General features: G+C 38.3%; 1 protein-coding gene across 1 annotated transcript in view; it reads left to right on the top strand.

Moving 5' to 3' along the window:
* Window positions 1-22,627, top strand: part of LOC104963552 (sodium- and chloride-dependent taurine transporter-like) — a 31,274-nt gene extending 8,647 nt beyond the window's left edge. The window contains exons 3-14 of the mRNA XM_010792154.1: window positions 1,463-1,551; window positions 2,047-2,201; window positions 4,164-4,296; window positions 5,923-6,057; window positions 6,703-6,806; window positions 6,914-7,038; window positions 10,103-10,215; window positions 10,724-10,861; window positions 12,339-12,441; window positions 15,373-15,473; window positions 17,101-17,271; window positions 17,907-22,627. Coding sequence (XP_010790456.1) covers window positions 1,463-1,551; window positions 2,047-2,201; window positions 4,164-4,296; window positions 5,923-6,057; window positions 6,703-6,806; window positions 6,914-7,038; window positions 10,103-10,215; window positions 10,724-10,861; window positions 12,339-12,441; window positions 15,373-15,473; window positions 17,101-17,271; window positions 17,907-18,065 — 1,526 coding nt within the window. The 3' untranslated portion in view covers window positions 18,066-22,627. The remainder of the gene's footprint in view (window positions 1-1,462; window positions 1,552-2,046; window positions 2,202-4,163; window positions 4,297-5,922; window positions 6,058-6,702; window positions 6,807-6,913; window positions 7,039-10,102; window positions 10,216-10,723; window positions 10,862-12,338; window positions 12,442-15,372; window positions 15,474-17,100; window positions 17,272-17,906) is intronic.
* The last annotated feature ends 807 nt before the right edge of the window (window positions 22,628-23,434 follow it).

The raw sequence follows: 23,434 nt of genomic DNA, 5'->3' as shown, positions 1-23,434 counted from the left end.
GGCAACAATTTTTCCATTTATACCTATATCCGCCAGCGTAAACATGACGTGTTGCTATAGCAATGCCTTTTGTCTACTGCGGTTCCTTATAGATAGAGAGATATATTGAGAGAGATAGATAGATATAGATATATTGATAGATGGATAGAGAGAGAGATAGATGGATATATAGTTATAGATAGTGTAACATCTTGGAGAATACAAGATCTTGGATGACTGAGCTCACGTTGAGGACGTAATGCATGTGTGCAGGTTACGTGCCGGTTGAAGAAAGATGGACACTCGGAATGAGAGAAGACAATTATAATTATATGACAATTATATGTTCATAGAACAGAAAATTACAGATATATCCATAGAGAGAGATGGAGAGATTTGTACCTAAACAAAACACAAGTCTAACACCAAGCGTTTAAATCAGCACTCTTAGCGATATTTTAAACTTCATGCTATCTGCACAACCTATATCATATGAAAAGCTGAGAGTCCACAGATTCTATTGGTATAAGTTTCATCCCTGTGTGATCAAAACTCACTGTTCTGTATGATAAATAAAAGAACATTGTACCTTGAAAATCTATAGCGGGTACATTTTACCCGTTGGCGGTTTTAGGTATACAGCAACCTCTGGCGGTTCTAGTGTTAAAGCAACCCAACGGAAGTTTCATGTAAGTTTAGTTCTTTCACTCGTAGCTCGGGCTGCGGGGGTGCTAGAGACGGGAGCAAGTTTATACGACCTTCCTAGCCGGAATTATGGCCGCATTTTACAATAAACTTACGTTGGGTCGCTTAAAAACAAATATTGCGAATCGCAATCGCAATATTTGTCAGAAAAATCGCAATTAGATTTTTTCACAAAATCGTGCAGCCCGACCTAACATGCTCTTTTTCAGGTTTCAGTTTTTGTATTAAGTGCTTCTACTGTGACATGTTTCCATGCTTTAATTTAGAAAAAGTTCTTTATTCTTCTCATGTTCTGGAAGTGGCTCTGGCAACTTAAAAAAGAAAGACCAAGAGGTCAACACAAAAGCATAAAACCAAGGCTGGTCGGGTTATTTCTTGAGGAAAATGTACAAACAACTGTTAAGGTACATCCTGTTTTTGGCCCGACAATACTCAGCACTAACAACTGTCTTTTTTTACAAAATGTAACATTACCAGAACTTTTATGTTGTAAATTGTGGGTATTTTGATGAAAATATCCTTCATTTATTTACAAGGGCAATACGCTTAAGCCTCCAATCAGGATGTTTTCTTTACATTTCACAATGTATTTGAAAGAAGGCACCATTCAAGCCTTTATTCACTTTGATAAAAAATGCCTGTTGCTCTTTCTTTTACTACCATACAAATCCTGTTCAACAGAGTTTGCTCACATTGTGACCTTTAACCTTGATGACCATTTATTGGACTGTTGATGGAATATTTGGTATCCTCAACCTGAGCTCTCTTCTCTCTCCAGGTATTGGTTACGCCTCCGTTGTGATCGTGTCTCTGCTGAATGTCTACTACATCGTCATCCTGGCCTGGGGTCTCTACTATCTGTTCCAGGTAGGTTTGAGAAACTGATGGCAAGAGAAAAAGTTTCTCTTTCTGTCACCTCCATCACAAATAACAACATTGTAGGAATAAAACTGGATTTTTATCAAGACATTTTGACTTCTGATACTCGACCCGTCTGTACTTGTTAGCTGGAATGTCAGCCTTTTTTGTAGAAACACTCAAGGAAAATGTTTCAGGATAAGTAAAAGGGGCCACCAGAGCCATGGTTGGTCAGAATAATGTACTTATTGGGGAAATCGTGTTTGACTCGAAAGAAATGCGTTATTTGCTTCTCGACAGTTTAACATGTCGTCCTGTTTATTATTTTCCATACCAGAACATCTAAGAGTGTATTGTCCCACTTAGGCCATGACCACCTACCATAGAGAAGATAATCTGTGTTTAGAAATGTCACCTATTCAGGTCCATAATTATGACACCAATCAGAAGAAAAGCTGTCCTTAAGCTAAATTGTAATCTAACCTGCTTCTTTATTCCTTTCAGTGTTTTCAGCCGGAGCTGCCCTGGGCCAAGTGCAATCAGCCCTGGAACACGGATCGATGCATCGAGGACACCTTCCGCAAGAACAAATCCCTTTTGCTGGGTGCCAACATCACCAACTTCTCTAACTTCACCTCCCCCGTCACCGAGTTCTGGGAGTGAGTTACATAAGAGCACACATACATGCTTGTTTACATAACCTGTAATGTTTCCATGTCATCTAATGTGATGTGTTCAACTAAAGCAGGGATATTCAACTAAAATGCAACGAGGTCCAGTTAGAGAAAATCTCCCCATGCAAAGGACCGGAACATCAAAATGTCTAACTTGCTTTATGAATTAGTGTGATATATATTGAAGTAGCCTGTAGCTTTATCAACGTCTGCATGTAATCAACAACTGACTGCCAATCAAATGAAGAAAGTACAATTCATAAACAACAATATTTATTGTAAATTAACATTGAACTATACAGATATACAGTAAATACTGTGGATATCTGTAATGTTCCTCTCGAGCTGCATTTAAAAATAAAATTGAGAAAATAAATAAAATAGCTTTTGAAAATATGTGCATCTTAAAAGTGTTTAATTTTAGATAAATAAAATGAAGTGTAGCAGCAGCTTGAGTTTCCCTTTTTCTTTGTTAACCGTTTCACATCATGACTTAGCAGTTTCAGACGATTATAGAACAATATCAGTCTTTACACATCATAAGAATTGAACAGTTTTAAAGTTTCTCTTTCTTTCCCTCTTATATTGCAGTCCCTCACTCACTTTTTTTAAATTCAGTGCGAGAATTGAGCTGGTGCTTGTCCTGCCAGGAGTTTGTAAATCTGGGCTGAAATGGTGTCAGGGCCATTCTCATACACATGCAGGTGCTCATTGGTTACAGTGGTGCAAACACAGGTATGGTGAAAAAAGAGAGAACTATTTGAAGCAGAAAAAAAACAGCGTAATATACCATCTGACAAAGGCCTGTGCTATAATGCTTCAATTAACTGGCTATTCTTTATAATATACTCAGATCAATAGGAGACAGAGATGTTAAGTTATAAATCAAGAGTTTTTATTATTATTTACAGCAGGGGTGGGGAACCTTTTTCCTTTCAATTTTTACAACATCCTCAGAGGGTCGTACAAATTATTGAACTCAATCATCACTTGACTATGATTAACTGCACATGTTTGATGGTGTCTTTATCAACAGAGACCCTGCCCTCGGCTTTTATTTTTCTCATGTTGCTGTGTTTGGGAAGTTTCATGGCGTCCATTGATATAAAAACGTAGAAAGATCGTATAAATTAATCTACAGTTCTAAAGGAGACAAGAGGTGGATGTAGTCTAGTTTTCTGGACTAATCTTTTGAAGCCTCTAGTTTGCCGTTTTGGCCTTAGCCATCTTGTTCTTTTTATTATCTACAGTTGACACTAAAGGGTAGTGCTTAGATAAATTGTTGGATGTTGAAGAATAAATATTGTTCTACCAAAATATGATTAACTTTCCACAGCTAAATACAGGGGGTAACGTGTAAAGTACTAGTTCTACCAATGCCCCTAAGCATACCCTTCTATCATTTACTATCCACTTGACTCTAAATGGAACCATCATTTACTAAATTAACCTAATGCTGTATTGAAGACACATTATAAGTATAATAACGGGGTAGAAAATCAAGTTGTATTTTCATTTTCATAGACTTCTATGCAATCTGACTTTGAAGTTCCGCCCTGCTGGTCATTTGACAAAATACGGATTAAAAGGCACTTCCCACTTGGCTTCAGTTTTCAGAGCTGAAGGGTGGCGGCTCGACCTGGACACATTAGAAAAACTCAAATGAATGAATGGCGGCATGCTTTTATTTTCTAGAATATTGAGCTGGCAGTGTGGTTTGTCATCCCAGTCAAAGACCATAAATTCAGCTGTTCAAAAGAAAAATAGTAGATTTAGATTACAGTTATTTGGTTAATAGACACATACACACTTCCACACATGTGACTCGCCCACTTGATTAACTTACATTTGATGAAATCCACTGTAGCTTTTTATCACTGTTACATAATGTCTTCAGTTGAACAGATGGACCCACATGCTTATGAAGCTTTCCTTTCTGTGTTGCAGACATAATGTGCTGGGCATCAGCAATGGGATCGAGGATATAGGTCCTGTTAAATGGGATCTGGCTCTGTGTCTACTGCTGGTCTGGGTCATCTGCTTCTTCTGCATCTGGAAGGGAGTCAAGACTACTGGCAAGGTAAACAAATGTTTCTGTGAACCTTTACTTTCTGGTTTAAAGTTGAATTTATTTTGCCTTCCACTGTTAATACAGAGGAACAACCTTTTCTTTCTCCTGAACTTGATGCACTTTACAGAAAGGCAAGAACTGACTTGTCTGTTTTTATCTTTGCTGCATCACAAGGACTGCCGCAAACCATGACATGCTGATGCTCATATTACTTTTTTGATTTGGTCTTATTAAGAGAACATTAGCCACGTTCACACCGCATACTTTGCAGTACTTAGTGTCAGCACTTAGTGCCCCGGCACTTATTACCCCAGGGCACTAGGTACCAATCGCGTTCACACCGGAGTACTTTTCCCTGAGGGAATATTACGCAAATGAGCCGCTGACGTCACTTTGTCTTCTTCTGCTTTGGGTTTACTGGCAGGCTGAAAACAACTTCACGGCGTATACTGCCGCCCGAATTCCCGGCCGGAAGTCCCCGGAATTGGGGACTGGCTTCAGTAGAAGCTGCTGGGACTCCCAGCAGCTTCTACTGAAGCCTTCCGAGTAAATCGCCAGAATGCCGACACCTCCTCATCTCGACCGCTCCCATGTTTTTTTTTTTGTGTTGCCATAAGTTAGTCTCTCTCCGTTGGTGCGCGGGGCTAAGGCTAATAATGCTAATGCCACAAATACAATGGCGGCTTCACAAAACATTTCAGAGTTTTATGGGGCGTGGTTTGCAATTCGCCCAGCCAATCAGAACTGGGGCACTTTTTCCCCCCAGGATAGTACCACCTCTCTAGCAGGCACTAAAAATGGGGGTAAAAGTTCCCGGCAATAAGTACTCTTTTTGGTGTGAACGCAACATAAGGGGTAATAACGGAACTAAAGGGGAAAAGTACTCCGGTGTGAACGCGGCTAATAGGGGCAATGTTCAAACGGAGTGCAAGTTGTTCTCAATGCCCGGTTGGGCTGAGAAAGGAAAGTACATTTGCTTGCAATATTGAGCGTGTAAATCAATATAATCTTTCATCCTCTTAAAAAAAAAAAAAAAAAAGTGATATAATCTTTTTTGACCCCATGCATTCAACTCATTGTAAGGCAGACAAAATACTGTTGCAAGTATGATATAGTTTTGAATGGATAGATAAAGAGAACATATCAGACTTTGGTTAATAGCTGCTACAACAACAACAACAACAACCACTTTCCATAGACCAGAAAGCTCAATCAATCCCAAACTGCTCTTTTTATAATCTCAACACTATGTATTGATTAAACGGGCCTGATGGATGCTCTCTGGTTGTAATTCTGGTAATAAAGTCACTCCTACAAGGCCATGTGTGGTCAGGGCTTTCCAAATAACAGCTTATGATACACTGCTATTGATTTAAGGGACTCTCTCTGGTCTATCATGGTCACCATCCAAAAATATCTTCACACATTTATCAGAATATATTCCCTGTAACAAAACCAAAGATATTAGCAAATAGACCAAACACATGAACAATTACTTCATGGCTAAGGCGGACAATTTTTTAAACTGTAAACATTTAGTTGTAGTTTTCCTCTGTAGAAAATGACAAACTGTAACATATTTTAAAGAGCTTTTCCTAAATGTGCCTTTATTTTCTGTATTGTGTTCTCCCCCAGGTGGTCTACGTCACAGCAACGTTCCCTTTCGTCATGCTCATCGTTCTGTTGATCCGTGGTGTGACCCTGCCGGGAGCTTCTGCCGGCATCAAATTCTACCTGTACCCCGACCTGGCACGTCTGCAGGACCCAGAGGTAGGTGCCGTTGTACTGCCTGAGTGAGAAACCCTCAACATAGGTCTCCTTTTAGAGTCACTGTGTCTAGCCAAACATTTACGCACGTTGCTTACTGTTGAAGAAGTGAAACGTCTTTCTGGTTGCAAATAAAATGTGAGTAATTTAAAGTAATTGTTATCAAGGTGTCATCATCGCTAACTTTTGGTACTGTTTAGTCTGAACAGAATACTTCGATTAGATTTCTACAGACCCTGAATTCCCTAGTCCATATAAATGTTACCAATGACCTAAAGAAACAAAATGTAAATTCTAGTATTTTGGGATATTGGAAATATTGACAGCTGTAACGTTGGAGCATCAAGCTAGCGCAGCAATATATGACTTAGCTAGCTAGCTTGCATTTATATCCCGGTTCCAATTCCTGGTAGTCCAATTCTGGCAAGACACCGGCATTGCTAACCGCCATCATTTACACAAATTCTCACTATTATAAGTCAGTCTAGCCTCAAAATGATTTTAAAGCTGGCATTCTAGGGTAAAATCATTACATACATTAACTAAATATCCACCCAGATAGCTTCGCTAGATATTACTCATGCCTTGTTATTCCCCTCATCAGCAGGCCTCAGCCTTTTTGTATGCGCTCTCTCCTCCTAATTACAGGTGTGGATTGACGCCGGTACCCAAATCTTCTTTTCCTATGCCATCTGTTTGGGCGCCATGACCTCCTTGGGGAGCTACAACAAGTACAAATACAACTGCTACAGGTGAGGCATCAGTTTTCAGTGAGGGGTTAGCGGTAGTGGAGAGAGGGGGAGACGGGATCGTTGTGTGTTCATTAACAAATCCTCCTCATGACATATGTGTGACATAGGGACTGTTTGCTGCTGGGAGCCCTCAACAGTGGTACCAGTTTTGTGTCTGGCTTCGCAATATTTTCCGTCCTGGGCTTCATGGCACAAGAGCAAGGGGTGGACATTGCTGATGTGGCAGAGTCAGGTACGAGGGTTCTGTAAAGGTGGCAGTGATGGTGGGCGCTGCTTTCCTGGTTAACAAAATAAACGACAGTAATGACAAAGAAAAACAGCAACGAATCCCTAAAGAGAATTAGCCAATGTGTTTATTTTCGGCCAAATGAATGGTAACTTGGCATTAAAAGGATTCCTGGATTAATTACAAATGACGGCATCGGTATATGGAAGTTTCCGCAATCAAACACTACTTGACAAAAGCAGAATGTGAGAAAATATCTGATCGGTTTATTAGCGCATCATTTGAGTGAATAAAGTTGGATGGATTTGGACTAAGAGAGAGATGTTGGAAAATGTATTTAGTTTTCAAAAAGATTAAGAGTTAGACCTAAGCCTAACCCTAAAAGGCATAAAGAACAAGCTAGAGTTTACACAGAACAAGCGGTGTGGGGACATACAATGTATCCTGTGCCAGTGTGCTAGCCTAAACATGCACAAGAGTGTTGGTCCTGAGAGGTTCCTTTTCTACCTTCATGTTACAAACTGATGTGACCATTGATGTGGTTCCTATCTGGTTGACTGACACATATGGTGTTATAAGTTGTTTCTACAAAAGGTTTTTTAGAATTGGCAATCTTTCATGATGTCATCTTTTGTGATTTAACAAAGTTAGCCCAATTCAAGCCAGGAGCCATGCCTGGTTTTCTGATACAATCAGACTAAGGATTTTATTGATGCTTGTTTTTCACATCCCAAAGCAAAGAAAATATGAATGTTGGCTTGTTTTAAAAATATATACTTAAGATTACACTTTAAGAAAGGTGTTAGTACACCAACAGATAAATCCTGTTTTTATCAACAACAACTATTGGGTTTGTTTGGAAAGTTTGAATCTCGTCTTTTCTTGATTTAACTCACTTCCTTTACATGCTTAAGATATAAGGCATTCTGTTTGAAATCAAATGAGACACAAATTTGCAACTTTTCATGTTTGCTGATAACATAGCTATGATGTTGTTACTGTAAAATGCTTTTGTGAAACCCAGGCTTTAAGTATATCCCCAAGATCATCTAGGTTGACAGTGCAAATTTATATTAGTGCATTCCGCTTACTCCAAACACTGACTATGCTGCCAACCCAGTCGATACGAATATTGGACAATTCTGTGGTCTCCTATTTGCATTGCCATGCCATTTTTTTGGATGGCTCATTTGTCCGACAGCCCATTATCCCAAAAACCAAAGGCCCATTGTTCCAAAAATACACTCTATCCAAAAAACAGATGCCCATGACGTCATCAGGCATTCCTAATATGGCGGAGGCATGACTCGCCCTACTGGCTCTGGTTGGATTTGCCTTACTTGTTTCCTGCCAATGCCTAAACATGACCAGCCCAACCAATAAAGGCAAAGATTACAGGTCTGATTAATAAATTCTGCATAATAAATAGACATGTTTTATGCAGAGACAATTAATTAGACAAGTAATTCTGGAACAATGGGATTTGGCTCCAATTGGAAATGTATCAGACTTTTTGAGTTTTGGAATAACGGGCTTTCAGAACGATGGGCAAAGCCACAATTTTAGCAGATTTATCCAATATCAACGTTGTGTTTGGTGAGTGGGTTGATGCCTCACAGGTTAGCAAAGCATAAAAAGGAATTAGGCGGAGCAACAGGGAACTCAGTTGTTAATGAAAAGATAACTGTGTCCTTTAGGTTGAACAATAGAGTTATTTGAAAGTGTAGGGAAATCTCAAGTAAATCTGCCTTAACTGCGATTACTTGATTCCCTTGTACTTTGTATATGAATGTTATCAATTCAGAGACTCAGCTGACTAAATATACAGAACTCATATATCATGCTTTTGCTACTACGAACAAGTCTGTGCTAAAAAGGAAAAGATAAATATATACAAAATAGGTTTAAATATGTAGTATTTTGTGTTTTGTACAGTTATACAGTAATGATATCACACTGTTTGATGGTGATTTTATTTTACGATTTTGATATACTTGATTAGTGTTCTGTTAGCACCTCAGGGAATAGAAGTTGTTAGTCAATGCGGTGTTTGGTTGGATGCCTTGTCATTATTTGCAACAAAAGCTGAACATACTTACATACTGTATGATGCTATCAGCTGCAATGCTGTTTTGCTGTTATGGCTGCTTTCTTGTTTTTGAACTTCTGTTTTCACAGTTTCCAAGTTAGCATCTACGTCAATTTAGACCTGTGGTATTAAAAAAAAAGAAAGCCTTTTGCTTTTTATTTGACAACCCAGTTAACATCAGCTGCTGTTTTGTTTGGGCTGTTTTGCATTCCTCATAGAGAAACAATTTCATAGTTCAGAAAGGGATCAAAATGGCTACAGTGATGTAGGTGTTATTTTAAAACTATATTATTTGAGAAAAGCCTTGATTAACCTTTTCCAGGAGTTAACTGTCTTCCAGCTGCCTGGAAAGGTGAATCAAGCACAAGTAGGTTAAATATTTCATAAAGTACCTGCAATGTAGGATCTTTGGTCCTTTAGGTAACTCAACACACATATACAATCCTCTACATTATGTACTTGTATATATTATTTATATTCTCCTTCACAACTTCTCTCTTATTTATTTCCGCAGAGATGCAGTAACACACTTCACAGAACAGTTTACTTTACTTACTATACTTAACCTGTTCTTTATAATTGTCCTGTTTAACTTTATTATAATACTTTATGTTTTTAACGATAAGAAGTCATCGTAAATAGCAATACATAGTTTAATGTGTTAAGTGCACAAAGTTAGGGATCTTGTACGTAATATTTATAAAAAGGAAGATTCGGGTAAGTAAAGATGTGTATAAGACATTCTTAATACCTGTTTATTCACAACACCTAACGCTAAATACCAAAACATAACACATAACCGTGTAAATGCAGAATGGTAGCACAGGTTAGATCATAAATTCAAATCTGGTTTTGCATCTCCTTTGTTTGGGTTTTCTTTTTCCCACAGAGAGGCAGATCAGATGAGCTTATCGTAATACTAATGTTCCCTCCCCCCCATCCCTCTCTCTTTGCTCTTACCCCAACCCCCCTCCTCTGCAGGTCCAGGCCTGGCGTTCATAGCCTATCCCAAAGCTGTATCCATGATGCCTTTCCCTACAGTGTGGGCAGTGCTCTTCTTCGTTATGCTGCTGCTGCTTGGCCTCGACAGTCAGGTTAGCAAAATATATATGAAGATAAATGAACTTTAATCTCAGAAATCAGACTTTTTCTCAGAATTCTCTTGACTTGGTCAAATCTCAAAAGAAAAATGTATGTGGCCCTAATCATTTTCCATAGATATTTGTAAGCAAACAATAAATGGTGTCTAATTGACATGGGTGAGGAAACCAACATACATTTGACCAACAAAACGTGAATTACCGAATGTGGGTTTGTTTAATGTGATGGAAAATTCTGAGGGGAACTTAAAAACAGGGGGGGCGCTAACATCTTATATTTGCTAACAAGAAAAAAGTACATTGTATCAAAAGAAAAAATAAATACCGTGTATTGCATAAAAGAAAATGTACAAAAAAGGAATACATCAATTGAATCAGCTTTAACCAATTCAATAGATGCAGAAATGAGACACAAGTGATGCTTTTAAAAGGATGGGCACTAAATATGCATAAGGTTAATCATGCTATCTTTTTTTAAGAACTCTTTTTGTATTCCCTGCAGTTTGTGGAGGTGGAAGGGCAGATCACATCACTGGTAGATCTGTATCCGTCCTTCCTAAGGAAGGGTTACCGCAGAGAGATCTTCATCGCTATCATCTGCAGCATCAGCTACCTGTTTGGACTCACCATGGTTACCAAGGTAAAAAAAACTGCCAACAAAAGAGACCAGAATTTATGTAACAGTGCAAAAGTCAATCAACAGTTAGGGAAATTGCTATTTTGGATATATTTGTCCACCACACTCACAGTAATGATCAAGTTTAAACATGCACACAGCACATTTTGAGAATCGTATATAAACACTATGGCTGCTGACTTTATTCCGAGCTCTAACCCCTGATGAATACACCAGGAACAACAGCGTTCATACAGCTATTAGTGTCAGTCCCCGGGGGGGTGACAGAGGGCTATTTATACTGCCAAGTCATGAGAACTTCCCTTCCTGTATTATTAGACCCAGCTTTTCCAAATATATTTTTCCTATTCATGTCTATTTTTCTCATCATGTCTTTCCTTCATGTCCTGTCATTTGCATCTACTCTTTCTCTATAGTTAATTTTCTCTGTTCTGATATTCTACCTCTTTGCATCACTCATGTTCCTTCTCTGTTTTTCAACCTTATCTCTGTTTGAAAATTCCACATTTGCCATAATCCTCCTAACACTTGCCCTGTAGCAAAACACCCTTTTCACTCCAGACATTTTGACTCGCCAACTACAAATGTAACTGTCATTATCTCCCAAAGCTTTGCTATTCTGCATGCTGGCTCACTGAGGCTTAGCAAGACACCTACAGAAAACCCAACAGAATCCCAGTCAGTTGTTACATTTGAGTTTTTTCTGGCCAGTCATACTGAAGCGTATCAAAACATATATTCAAGCTGCTGAAATGTTAATATTATGACCTTTATTGAAAGGCCTTTTTCGTCCTCATCCTCCCTCTCACATTGTCATTCTATTTCCTGCCTCCCTCGCTCCCTCTGTTATTCCCATGACAACATCTTTTTATGGCTCCGGTGGCCTGGTTCAACTTTAGGATTCCCATGATCGTTAAAACAGTCTCACACTGGACACAGGCACACGCACATACACACGAGCAAAGACAGATGTGTACATACACACTCAGAAACAGTAGCAGACTCACATTTAGTTAAGATATTTATAAATATAAATGTTATTTATATAGCACCTTCCAAACAGAGTTACAAAGTGCTTTACATAAAAACAAAGCACCTTTTTAAAATGCACTGACACTAAAATCAACACAAAAAAACGCTACTTAACACATTATAAAACACAGAGGGTCCAACAAATCGAATGTGATAAAACACTAATAATCTGAGCCATTAAACACATTATAAAACAAAGACGGAAAACAAATAAAAAGTAATAAAACATCAATTAACTTGCATAAAATCCATTTAAAAATTCAGTTTTTATGCCTTTATGTCAGAAAGGCTAAGTAAAGCTGTATTTAAACTATATATACCGCAAGAAACAACAATATGGACCCTGAGCATGTTTTCTGTTGATAATGAGATTGAACAATATAAAATATTGCCTGAAATGTAGTCTTGGAAAAGTGTTATAACATCCTGTATTTGTGTTTGTCCGCAGGGTGGCATGTATGTTTTCCAGCTGTTTGATTACTATGCAGCTAGCGGTGTGTGCCTTCTGTGGGTGGCATTCTTTGAATGTGTAGCTGTTGCCTGGGTTTATGGTGAGTAGCATTTGGAAATATATATATATATATATAACAAAATATTGTGAGCCTGTAGGATGTTTACTAAATAAATAACTAGTTGATTTAAGTGCACAGGAAATGATTGGCTCTCATGTATTGTTTTATAATGTCTGCGTGCACTGAATCAGACGTCTGCTTTTCTTTGCACTCTCTCTAAGAGCATTCACTTTGGGATAGATAACAGACTCACAGCAAAGTCCATTTAGAAACAGCAAATCTATCTGTCCACATGCATATGCTGGAAATGCACTGGAAAATGTTTAAATATACATTTTTACAGGGAAGTATTTTACATGGCATTTTGGATGCAGGTTACTGTTAGCCTTTTATGTCAAAAATCCTTGAGAAGATTGTCTACAGTCAAATTATGTTTTTTCTGGAAGAGAACAATATACTGGAGGTTTTCCAATCCGGTTTGAAAACTGCACAGCACTGAAATAGCGCTTTTAAGAGTTTTTAATGACATCTTTTTATCTACTGACTCTTGTGCTTCAACTTATTGATTTAACTGCTGCTTTCGATACAGTCGACCATGACATCCTGATCTCTGGCTTGGAGCAGTGGGTGGGCATTGGGGGGAAAGCCCTGGAATGGTTCAGGTCATATCTGAAGGACAGAACTTTCTCTGTCAGCCTTGGTGACTCAGAGTCATCCTCTGCTCCACTCCTGTATGGGGTCCCACAGGGCTCAGTATTAGGCCCCCTGATATTCTCCCTCTATTTGCTCGCTCTTGGGTCCATACTTTGAAAGCACGGTATCACATTCCACTGCTATGCTGATGATAGCCAGATTTATGTCCCACTAAAAAAGAAGGAGGGTTACTCAATTAGCCCACTGCTAAAGCGCCTAGAGGACATAAAGGCCTGGATGGTGTGCAACTTCCTAAAACTGAATGAAGGAAAAACAGAAGTAATGGTTTTTGGTGGCACCACTGGCACCACTTCTGTAGACCTGGGTTCCTTGGCTCAGTACACCAAGCCCACCATTACGAACCTTGGCATTTAAATGGACCGTGAACTAAAACTTGAGTCATATCAAAGCTGTGGTAAAAACGAGCTTCTATCACCTTAGGCAGCTAGCCAAAATAAAACCTTTTCTCTCCAGACAGCAGTTTGAGACAGTAATCCACGCCTTTGTCACCACTCGGCTGGATTACTGTAACTCTCTCTACATGGGGGTCAGTGGGTCCTCCCTCGCTCGTCTGCAGCTGGTGCAAAATGCCGCAGCTAGGCTTTTAACTGGCACACGGAAATATGACCACATTTCCCCCATTTTGGCTTCACTCCACTGGCTGCCAATACATTTTAGGATTCATTTCAAAATCCTTTTATTTACTTTTAAATCCCTAAATGGCATGACCCCACCATATCTTTCTGAGCTGCTACACCCTTACACGCCCACCCGCCCTCTCAGGTCAGCGGATCAACTGCTCCTGAATGTGCCCAGAACCAAGTCAAAGCTCAGAGGGGGCCATTGCTTCTCTGTAGCGGCTCCCACACTGTGGAACGATCTGCCCCTGCACATCAGACAGGCCGCCACACAACCTGCTTTTAAATCGCTTCTTAAAACCCACCTCTTCTCCTTAAGCCCCTGTCACACTGTCCCGAAATTGACACCCGATGGACAGACGATAAAGGAAATGTTCAAATTCGGCTCTGATCGTAATAACATCGGGCCATTCGTGAGGGCATCTTAAGCCATCGTATGACCGCCGGTGGAGTTTCTCAGGCTCCGGCAGCAACTTTGTGAGCGGCAACTTCGTAAGGCACTCGTGAGGGCATCTTGTTATCATCGGTGCAATCGGGCATTCGCCCTCACTCTGATCGGGGCGAATGCCCGATGGCACCGATGATAACAAGATGCCCTAACGATGGCCTTACAAAGGGCAAAATTGACACACAAATTCAACACGAAAATGAACCTTCGCAAGGTCTTTCGGCAATTTTTTGGCATGCCAAAGATTTTGTCACCGCTCATTAAGTTGCTGCCGGAGCCTAAGAAACTCCACCGGCGGTCATACGATGTCTTAAGATGCCCTCACGAATGTCCCGATGTTGTTACGATCAGAGCTGAATTTGAACATTTCCTTAATCGTGTGTCCATCGGGTTGTTTTATTGCACAACAAAATCATGTAAACATATTATGTAAATAACCCAATTTGTGTTCTGTGAAACTAAAAAGGATATAATATATTATTTTAAAGGCGAGTTGACAGGAAGTTGTTGTTGCTATGGAAACAACATTACGGAGAAAACTTAATATCTTCTACATATAAAGACGGATAAAGTAAAGAACAAAGTCTGAAAATATCAGTACAGTATCATAGTACTTTAACATAATCGTTTTTGTTACTTTCGTTGCAGTTGTATGTTTTACATGTAATGTAAATGTTGCCTTTGTGCGTGGTTCGGGGCCATCTTCGTGCGAAATTCACAATTCCATATTCGTGTGTCCATCGGGTGTCAATTTCGGGACAGTGTGACAGGGGCTTTAGCGTGTTCACATCTTTTAGAGCGTTGCTTTTATTGCTTTTAAATTGTCTATTGTTTTTACTTGTATTTGTTTTATGGTGTGTGAGCTGTGCTGTGTTATTTTTTGTATGTTTTGTTTTACTGTACAGCACTTTGGTCTGGGGGTTTAAAGTGCTCTATAAATAAAGCTGTATTGTACTGTGTGCCTACATAGCAGAAACTAACCTTTAGGTCAACATTTTTCTGACTGGTTGACATAAATAACAACCTCAACTTAAAGGGGCCCTACTATTCCCTCATGTTTTATGTTTTGTGTTAAGCATTTTGAAGTACCTCTGCGCCCGAACATAATCTTGTATTTTTGTGGTGCATTCTGTGACTCAGTAAGAATTGAATTGCAAAAACTAATAAGAAGGTGTTTTACTGTTTTCATAGGCGCTGATAATTACTATGATGCACTTGAGGACATGCTGGGCTACAGACCAAATGCTTGGATGAAATATAGCTGGAGTTATATTACTCCTATACTGTGCATGGTAAGATAGTTGTTATTGTAAGTATCAGCTGTTTGGTCTGCCAAAGACCTTTTTTAGAAAGAGTTTGACTTCTTATTCCTCTTTTTTTAACCACCATTATTCTGCTTCATCTATCTCTTGCTTGTGTCATCATGATGTTGGCATGTTTCTTAAACACACATTTCGCCATTTCAAATTGGCACATTTTCTTGAAATACCATCTCCATCCGCTTCAACCTTCTGTATATGTTTCATCAAAATGTCTTGAAAGAAGGTGAAAAAATATATAATAAAATAATTGAGTAATTATATATACTCCATTGGCACCCTTAAGTATATATTACGAGTTAATATACACTCAACAAGGCTGTTGTTATGTCCCTTTGGTGTACAACACATTTAAGATAAGATAAGATCAGATGAACCTTTATTAATCCCGAGGGGAAATTCAGTTGTACAAAGCAGCAACAGGGTAAGCGTGAAAAAAACAGTACAACAAAGATTCACACAGATCAATACAATCTAAAATAAATAATAAATAAAATAGAATCAAAGAAAAAATAATAATGATATTAATAATAAAAGACTATGAAAATAGGAGATGAATAAAAATAAGAGTTAGTTTAGGTTTCTGATCAATTGGAAAAATAAGAAATCAAAAAATAAATAAACTTTGAACTTTTGTAAAGCAGACATTGAACTGTTTTCAATGGTCATTTGACTAGTTAAAAAAGAAAATGGCGGTTGTAAGTTTCTATGGTGAGAATACACATACGTTGAAAAAACATCTGAGTTTGTTCGCAGTTCCCAACAGACCAACAGTTACACTGATCGCAGCCTCTGGCAACAAGCCTGCTGTTCTTCTAATTTTACTGTAACCAGCGTGGCATAACTAGCTAGCTAGCAAGCAAACTAGCGGCTAACTTCCTACCGAATAGTTTGCTTTGGTTTCAGAACATGAACTGGACTGAGTTGTCACTCATCTCACAATATTAATGTGTTACAGACTGTCTTGATTTGTCAAAAATAATTTGTCCCAAGTTCAGTTAGAATATTGAAAAACCTAAGTACAGAACAGAAATGAGGATCAGAAATCCTTAGCCTAGCAGCGGGGAAAATGACAGCGTTACGGCCATCCACACGGCGACGTGCGTTGAAGCTTCAACGCTTCTTCCCATTCACTTTGAATGGGGTGACGTCACGCTTGCCAAACTGCATTGTGGTTGCGTTGCTTCGCTTTTCTCGCTTCAAAAATTGAGCAATGTTCAACTTTTGAAGCTTCGACAGAAGCGTCAGCCAATCAAATCATATGCATCAAACTGCGTGCTTGTGTGTCCGGGGCGGGAGATTCATGTGATTGGTTGTTGGTCGAGCTTCAGCGCACGCCGCCGTGTGGACGCTGCGTTACAGCAGAAGTGACAGAGGCAAAAATGTAAAGAGCAATCTCACATGAAAATTATAGAGACAAGCAAACGTTAATAAAACAACAAAAATAAGGATAAAGAAAGAAGCAGTAACATAATTTTAAAAGTAAAATTCCTGTATAAAGGGGTTGTTAAATACATAGTCATTTGTGAATTTTGTCTGTTCTGTTCCTCTCCTATGTGAAACTATTTGTATTTGAGCATTTGTTCCTCTTCCTCTCCAGGGCTGCTTGATCTTCTCCTTGGTCAAATACAAGCCACTGACGTACAACAAGGTCTACGAGTATCCTGATTGGGCCATTGGAATTGGTTGGGGTCTGGCCTTGACTTCTATGATCTGCATCCCCATGGTGGTTGTGATCAAGATCCTCCGTTCTGATGGGCCGCTCATCGAGGTGGGTGGAGTAACCTTATGGTTTTGTTTTGTAGGTTATTTTAGATCATAGATGCTCATTCCTGTTGTGGAGGAAATTCAGATTCCCTTGAGAGAAACTGATAAATGATTATTTGACAAAGTTTGTCTTTTTGTTATATTTAATAAAGTAATAAAGAAAGTCAAAACACAAGTGAAATCGATCTCAAATGCAGGGACAGAACAACTTAATCTTCAGAGGATAAAGAGGTTCTGTACGCAGAATACAGTAACATTCACACTATAAATTCATGAAAGGAAGCAGCCAACTGGTCCCACCCATAAACTACCTTAGGCTTTTCTAAACACCCCCACCATTAAACCATAAAACCCCCAGTCCTTTAACCATTTGCAAATCTCTTTTGCCCCCGGTGGAATGTCAGTCCTTGACATATGTCTGTTACGCACATACAAAACATAAGATACAACTTAACAGAGTAAAAAACAATCAGAATAAAATACATAATATATGCTTATCTGTGATAATATGATAATAAATGATGATATGATAATTTGACACAACACCTGTGAATTCTTTATTGTAGGTACAAACCTTAAAAAAGAAAGCCCTTCCTTCACATATCTGTTCTTCATCCCTCCTTCCTTTCTTCTCTGTAGAGGATCAAAGCGGTGGCAGCCCCGATTCGCGGGGGGGCCAGCTCCCGCCCCGCAGACCACCGTGGCCTCAAGGAGCTCTCCTACCCTCTGGACCCTAACGGGAACAAAGGCCTGTTGATGAAGGCTCCCACCCACACCATCGTAGAGACGATGATGTAAAGGAATGAGGCGGAGGCTCTCTATGAGAACGCTCTCCTCTCCTCTCCTGTCCTCTGAAATGCTTCTAAAGCTAGCTAGTTTTCTGTCTATCTGTCTGTCTGGTGGACTGATAAGGGTTTTAAGGAGGGAAAAAAAATCCCCCAGTTTCAAATCTTCTAGGAATACTTTGCAAGTAGTTTTCTCTTGGTGGGTTTTCTTAAGAGGGTAGCAATCACATTTCAAATCTATTTCTGAAACAATTAATGGTGCTGGTCTTTTTTCCCCTCTTTATAATATCCATGTGACTAAATGTCCCACTCTTAAATTGTTCAAAGGCAGAGTGGCAAATTACCACCAGCCTCTGGTCATACGCCGGTATATTTGTTTACGCTAATTTTTCCAGAAAATCGGATCTAAAAATTGACAAAAGTGGTCATTGAGTATTTGAATCAAACAGCTTTTTGTAACCACCGAATGAAAAATTATTAACCAAGAGATCACAGATAACCAACGTTTTTTTTTTCATGTTCTTTGAAAATATAACAACTGATACAATGAACTGGGTGCACATATCTGAGGGCAAGTGCCATTGGGTAATTTTGATTTATTCTGGTTTATTTATCCAGTTGAGATGAAGTAGAACATGGAGTGGGTACAGCATCATTAATTAAAAAACATCTGTTTAACCCAATGCAGAATTAAATATAGACATCTATGAAGTCACATGTTTCCCTTTTGAAATCATCAGTTCTTGAAACAACATTTTGGCAAGACTTTCGTGAGATCTATGACCTACCTACATTTCAAAATCTGGCTTTGAAGTGTCTCAATCTCATACATCCTCTAGATTTGTTTCTGTGCTACAATAGATTATACCACTACACAGAATTCCCTGTTAAAAATCCAATGTAGAATTGTCACAGCCATGATTGCCAACAACCCCAAACAAACCAGCATTCTGGTTTTTGCACCTTAGAACACTTATCCCCATCTTCCATAGCAATGAACTATGGGTCAAAGAGAAACTAGCACTGAACGCATCAGGAAACCCGCTCCTGCTCAAAGACAGAAGTATCTTAAAGGATTTGAAGTGTGGAGGTTGAACTCTTGAGTGTGTTGTCTGTGGCGTACTGTACAGTAGTAGCTAATCAGTCTATCTATATCTATCTCTCTATCTATCTTTCTCTGTCCTAGACCAGTTTACAGTACATTAGTGACTGCACTAGGCGCTCTTGGCTTACAATTTTTGGATTGGATTATTTTTTATTTTACAGGGGAAGTTACATTGTTATTAGTTGTTCCTCTGTCATTGTTTAGATTTTTTTTATTATGACTATAATGTTATTGGTATTCACTATTGATGATAATCGCTGTAGTTATACATAGAGAAAGGAAAACGTCTTTTATCGGGCGAAACATTTCAAGCTAAAAATCGTACATATACAGTGGCAGCCATTGTAGTAATAATCCTCTTTGTTGATTTCCTGCCAACTATTCCGTCTTTTTATTATCAAAAAAAACCAAACAATGCAACTGATTTATCCCAAATATTTTCTCCTGTGGTAGTGTGGGTCAAACATTCAGTGAGCAGTTCAATGTACTGTGAAACAAGGGAATTCTACAATGGCTCCATCTGTGAGTTCCTGGTGTCGGGGGTTTATAGCTTTTACTGTAAATATCAGGGGCCAGTATTCCATTTGGATACATTCGGCTAAACAACACGTTAATACAACATGTCACCCCAGCGTCAGACTGTCCGATCGTCTGAGGGTCAATATACTTTCCAGACACTGAAATGTGGCAGCTGGCTGCAGACAAATCAGAGCCAGTGAATGACAATGAATGAGATTAGTCATGTTGTTGCTCATCTTATTTAAAACGAGTTAAAAGTAATGATTTCAAACCCCAAATGTTCTAAAGAGCAAATGAAAAGCTAGCTAACCATGCACTCATTGAAACCTCCATACAGGGAATTGGGTGTCAAGTCAGAATAAATGTACTGATTTAGTTAATAAAAGCTGTGAACTTAGACACTGTACAAGATAATGATACCGGGAAGTTGTATCTGACACCGGTAAAACCTTTACTTTAAATAGAATAATGCATTTAAAGCCTAAGCTCATTCAAACCGTCTTTAGACATCCACAATACTGTTGTTGTGAGCCATCATCAACTGCAGACTATTTGAGAAGTATGACATTTACATTCCCTTGTAAAGTCCAACATTTGTGCATTCTGGGTAAGGAATACTCAATTAAAATCAATCAAAATTGATGTTTCTGTCTTAAAAGCCACACAGATTAGAAAATCATGCATTTACCATACTTTCTTTATCAACAAACCTGGGCAAAAATAATTAAAGAATCAGTCAATGCAACTTTTTATTGCACCTTATTTGTAACATCTGGCTTTCATATCAAATTATGAGGTCAACAAACTAAACACTGCCATCATTTTAAAATGGATACAAATGTTAAACTATTCATTCACATGCATTATACAGTTACACAGTACATGTGCATTGCAGGAATTTGACCTACAACATCACATCAGAAGTGATCCTTGAGACCATGGCCTCATTATTGTGCGTCATAAGCTTTGATTATTTTTTTTGTCACTTTATTTTATTTCTTTCGACTAGATAAAGTAGCTCATATCGTTAAAAGGGATTTGTGAAACCAAATCCGCAGCAGACATCTATTTTCATACAGTAACAAATGTTTCCTATATAAGTCGTCTTTGTACAGCTAAGCTCCCACTGCAGACGGATACAAAGCTTCATTGTATTCTTAAACTTTTGTACAGATCTGGCTCTTGATTCCCCTGAAGGATCTTTGCACTGTGGTTAAAAAAATAAGAAAAATGGACATAATGAAATTAAACCATTTTTAGAATATATAAAAAATGAGTTTGAAAACAAAAATGGACTGTTAAATATGCTGTCTTTTCTTTAATTTTGTCTAGGTTAAGCCAAGAAATTACTACTTTTCTGGATTCAGCATTTCTAAGATGCACAAAATGGAAAGAAAGACATTTTTTATTTAGGGAACTTTAAGAACCTGCAACGTTTTGACAAATAATTTAAAACACAGGCAAAAAACCTGGATGAAACGTTCCCTAGTGCTAAGATCCTTCTTTTGGTTGGGAAACACGGGCCAGAGATAATACTTTTAATGCAGTCATTTATCCGTTGCCTCTGTGTGTATTTACGGTATGTACCAGTCCCTCTGCCTTCTTACACTCCCCGTCAGTTAGCCTGTGTAAACCTTATGTTAAGCTAAGCTAACCGTTTTTTTTTTTATCAGAGTTGATGAATTTGCAAGAGAATCGAAGCATTAGCAATGCACAAGTTTTTACCGCCGAATCTGGAAATGTGAAAGTCACCTGCGGGTGAATGTAAAAGTTTCTGAAGATTTATTTTTTAGGGTAAAAAAAAAGAAAAGAGATCCTTTTTTTATTTTTGTTGATCTTGTTTTATTGAATTCAGCAGTTTTATTTTTGATTGTGTTTCTGTCACATTTGCCTTTTGTATTCCAAATAGTGTATTTGAACCTCTGTCATTGGAGTAACATGTACAACTATCAATCAACCAAAAAAAAAAGCAAAAAAAAAGCTACGATTTGTCGCGTGCAATACTTTGTAGAATACTTTTATTTTTCCTGCTGTTTTCCTCAAAGGTAGGTGACGCTAGCCTGTGAATTCTTGATGAAGAACATTTTAATCTTCAGGGTCCAGTAAAATAAAATCCTGCCACAAAATGTGTGGAAACCAAACAAATCCACTATTCCATCAAAGGTCTTGTGGTTTGAAATGCACTGAGACTAAAACTTTGTCACATCAAAACTGAATTTCCGAGTGAAATGCTTTTTTTTTATTTTTGTGACAGACCGCTAAGTGAGTTTGTAAGAGGTATAAAATACAGTAACACTTCCACTAAGCCCACCATATTTGTACTTTTTTTTATTTCAGTACTGCTTTTTTGCTAAAATCTGACAATTCCTAAAGCTTGCATCATTTTGAAAATGAGCAAAAAACATGCAACAAGATTAACGATATCTGAAAAAAGTGAACCAGTTCCCTCTATAAGGGTTGTTGGTGTCTTGCTTGTGATAGAACAAATACCTTGGAATAGTTTTGGCTGCTTTGGAAAGGCCTGCCTCTTAGTAACAATAGCAGTATATATAATGGAAAAAAAACACCATATCAAATGTGGGCTTTTCTTTTAGAACTTTGTATTCAATTTTTACATTCTGCTTATTCCAACATTTCTATTTTAATCCAACCCCACTTCGTCAAACCCTGCAACCTCAGTGCTTTAGAACCAAACTACATCTACGGGAGCAGAATTGAAACCCCATGTGGCCTACATCATGTTCATCTCTGTCATGAAAACGCCAACATATCTGCAGGATTCATAATCTCATTGGCTGTTTCAGTGATGAATCTTCGGGCTCTGTAGAGGTTAGAAGATAAACAGGACTTAATTTCCTTAAAACAAATATCATGTTTAGTTTGAAGTCTGATACATATTTGACCTAAATACATATTTGGCATTTTAACTCATCATTTTCTGACTCAAGAGGTTAACAATGACACAAAAGGCTGTAAAATGATCTTTCCTCCTTCTTACTTAAATGCTGGTAATCTCAGTGCTAAGCCCTCTGGGAAATGGAGTCCCAATCATCCTCCATTTTGATCATGGTCTCCAATGACAATGCCTCAGTCTTTCCTGCATTTGAGTTGCCAGCCCTCCTTTTTGAGAATGTAAATGAGAAAATGTTTTTTAATTCTTAGTGAAGAAAAAAACATTTTTTTAAAGAATTTGAAAGTTTTTATTTTTTATTTCTATGGCCAACCTGTAAGCTAGGTTAAAAAAAAAAGTGTTTGAACAGGTTTTACAAAAGGTGTAAAACTTTTTTTATTTCTTAATAAAAAATGTGTCTTCAGAAAATGAACTCATGAGTTTTATGTCCCTGCATGATTGCTCATAATATTTGTATGTGTATGTTCAGATTGTATATCGTTACAACGCGTACACAACAAAAGAAACAGTTAAATAATGGCACATAGACACCCACAGTTGAGACATTTTTACACACAAACATCATTCCATTCAAGTTCAATTTCCCAACTTGTGGGAGTTATGTACCCAAATCCCCTCGACAGCATAATAAACGGTAATCCTACAAATTCTGTAATACAAGATTTAAGGTTTTAAAACCAATGCAGGAGGCTCCATTCCACCACAGTCATTGCTGCCAGCTTTCCTTTAAGGTGAAAGTATACAACGGGCTGGAAACTGATTTGTGGCAAATGCAGGTACTGTAACCTGTATGTCATTAAGATGTATTATATCTGGCACCTGATAATTATTTGTTTATTTTTATAAT

This window comes from Notothenia coriiceps, unplaced genomic scaffold (genome assembly GCF_000735185.1).
Source record: "Notothenia coriiceps isolate Sejong01 unplaced genomic scaffold, NC01 NC01_scaffold00036362, whole genome shotgun sequence".
NCBI classification, from domain to species: domain Eukaryota; kingdom Metazoa; phylum Chordata; class Actinopteri; order Perciformes; family Nototheniidae; genus Notothenia; species Notothenia coriiceps.
This window is presented reverse-complemented; position numbering and strand designations above follow the sequence as displayed.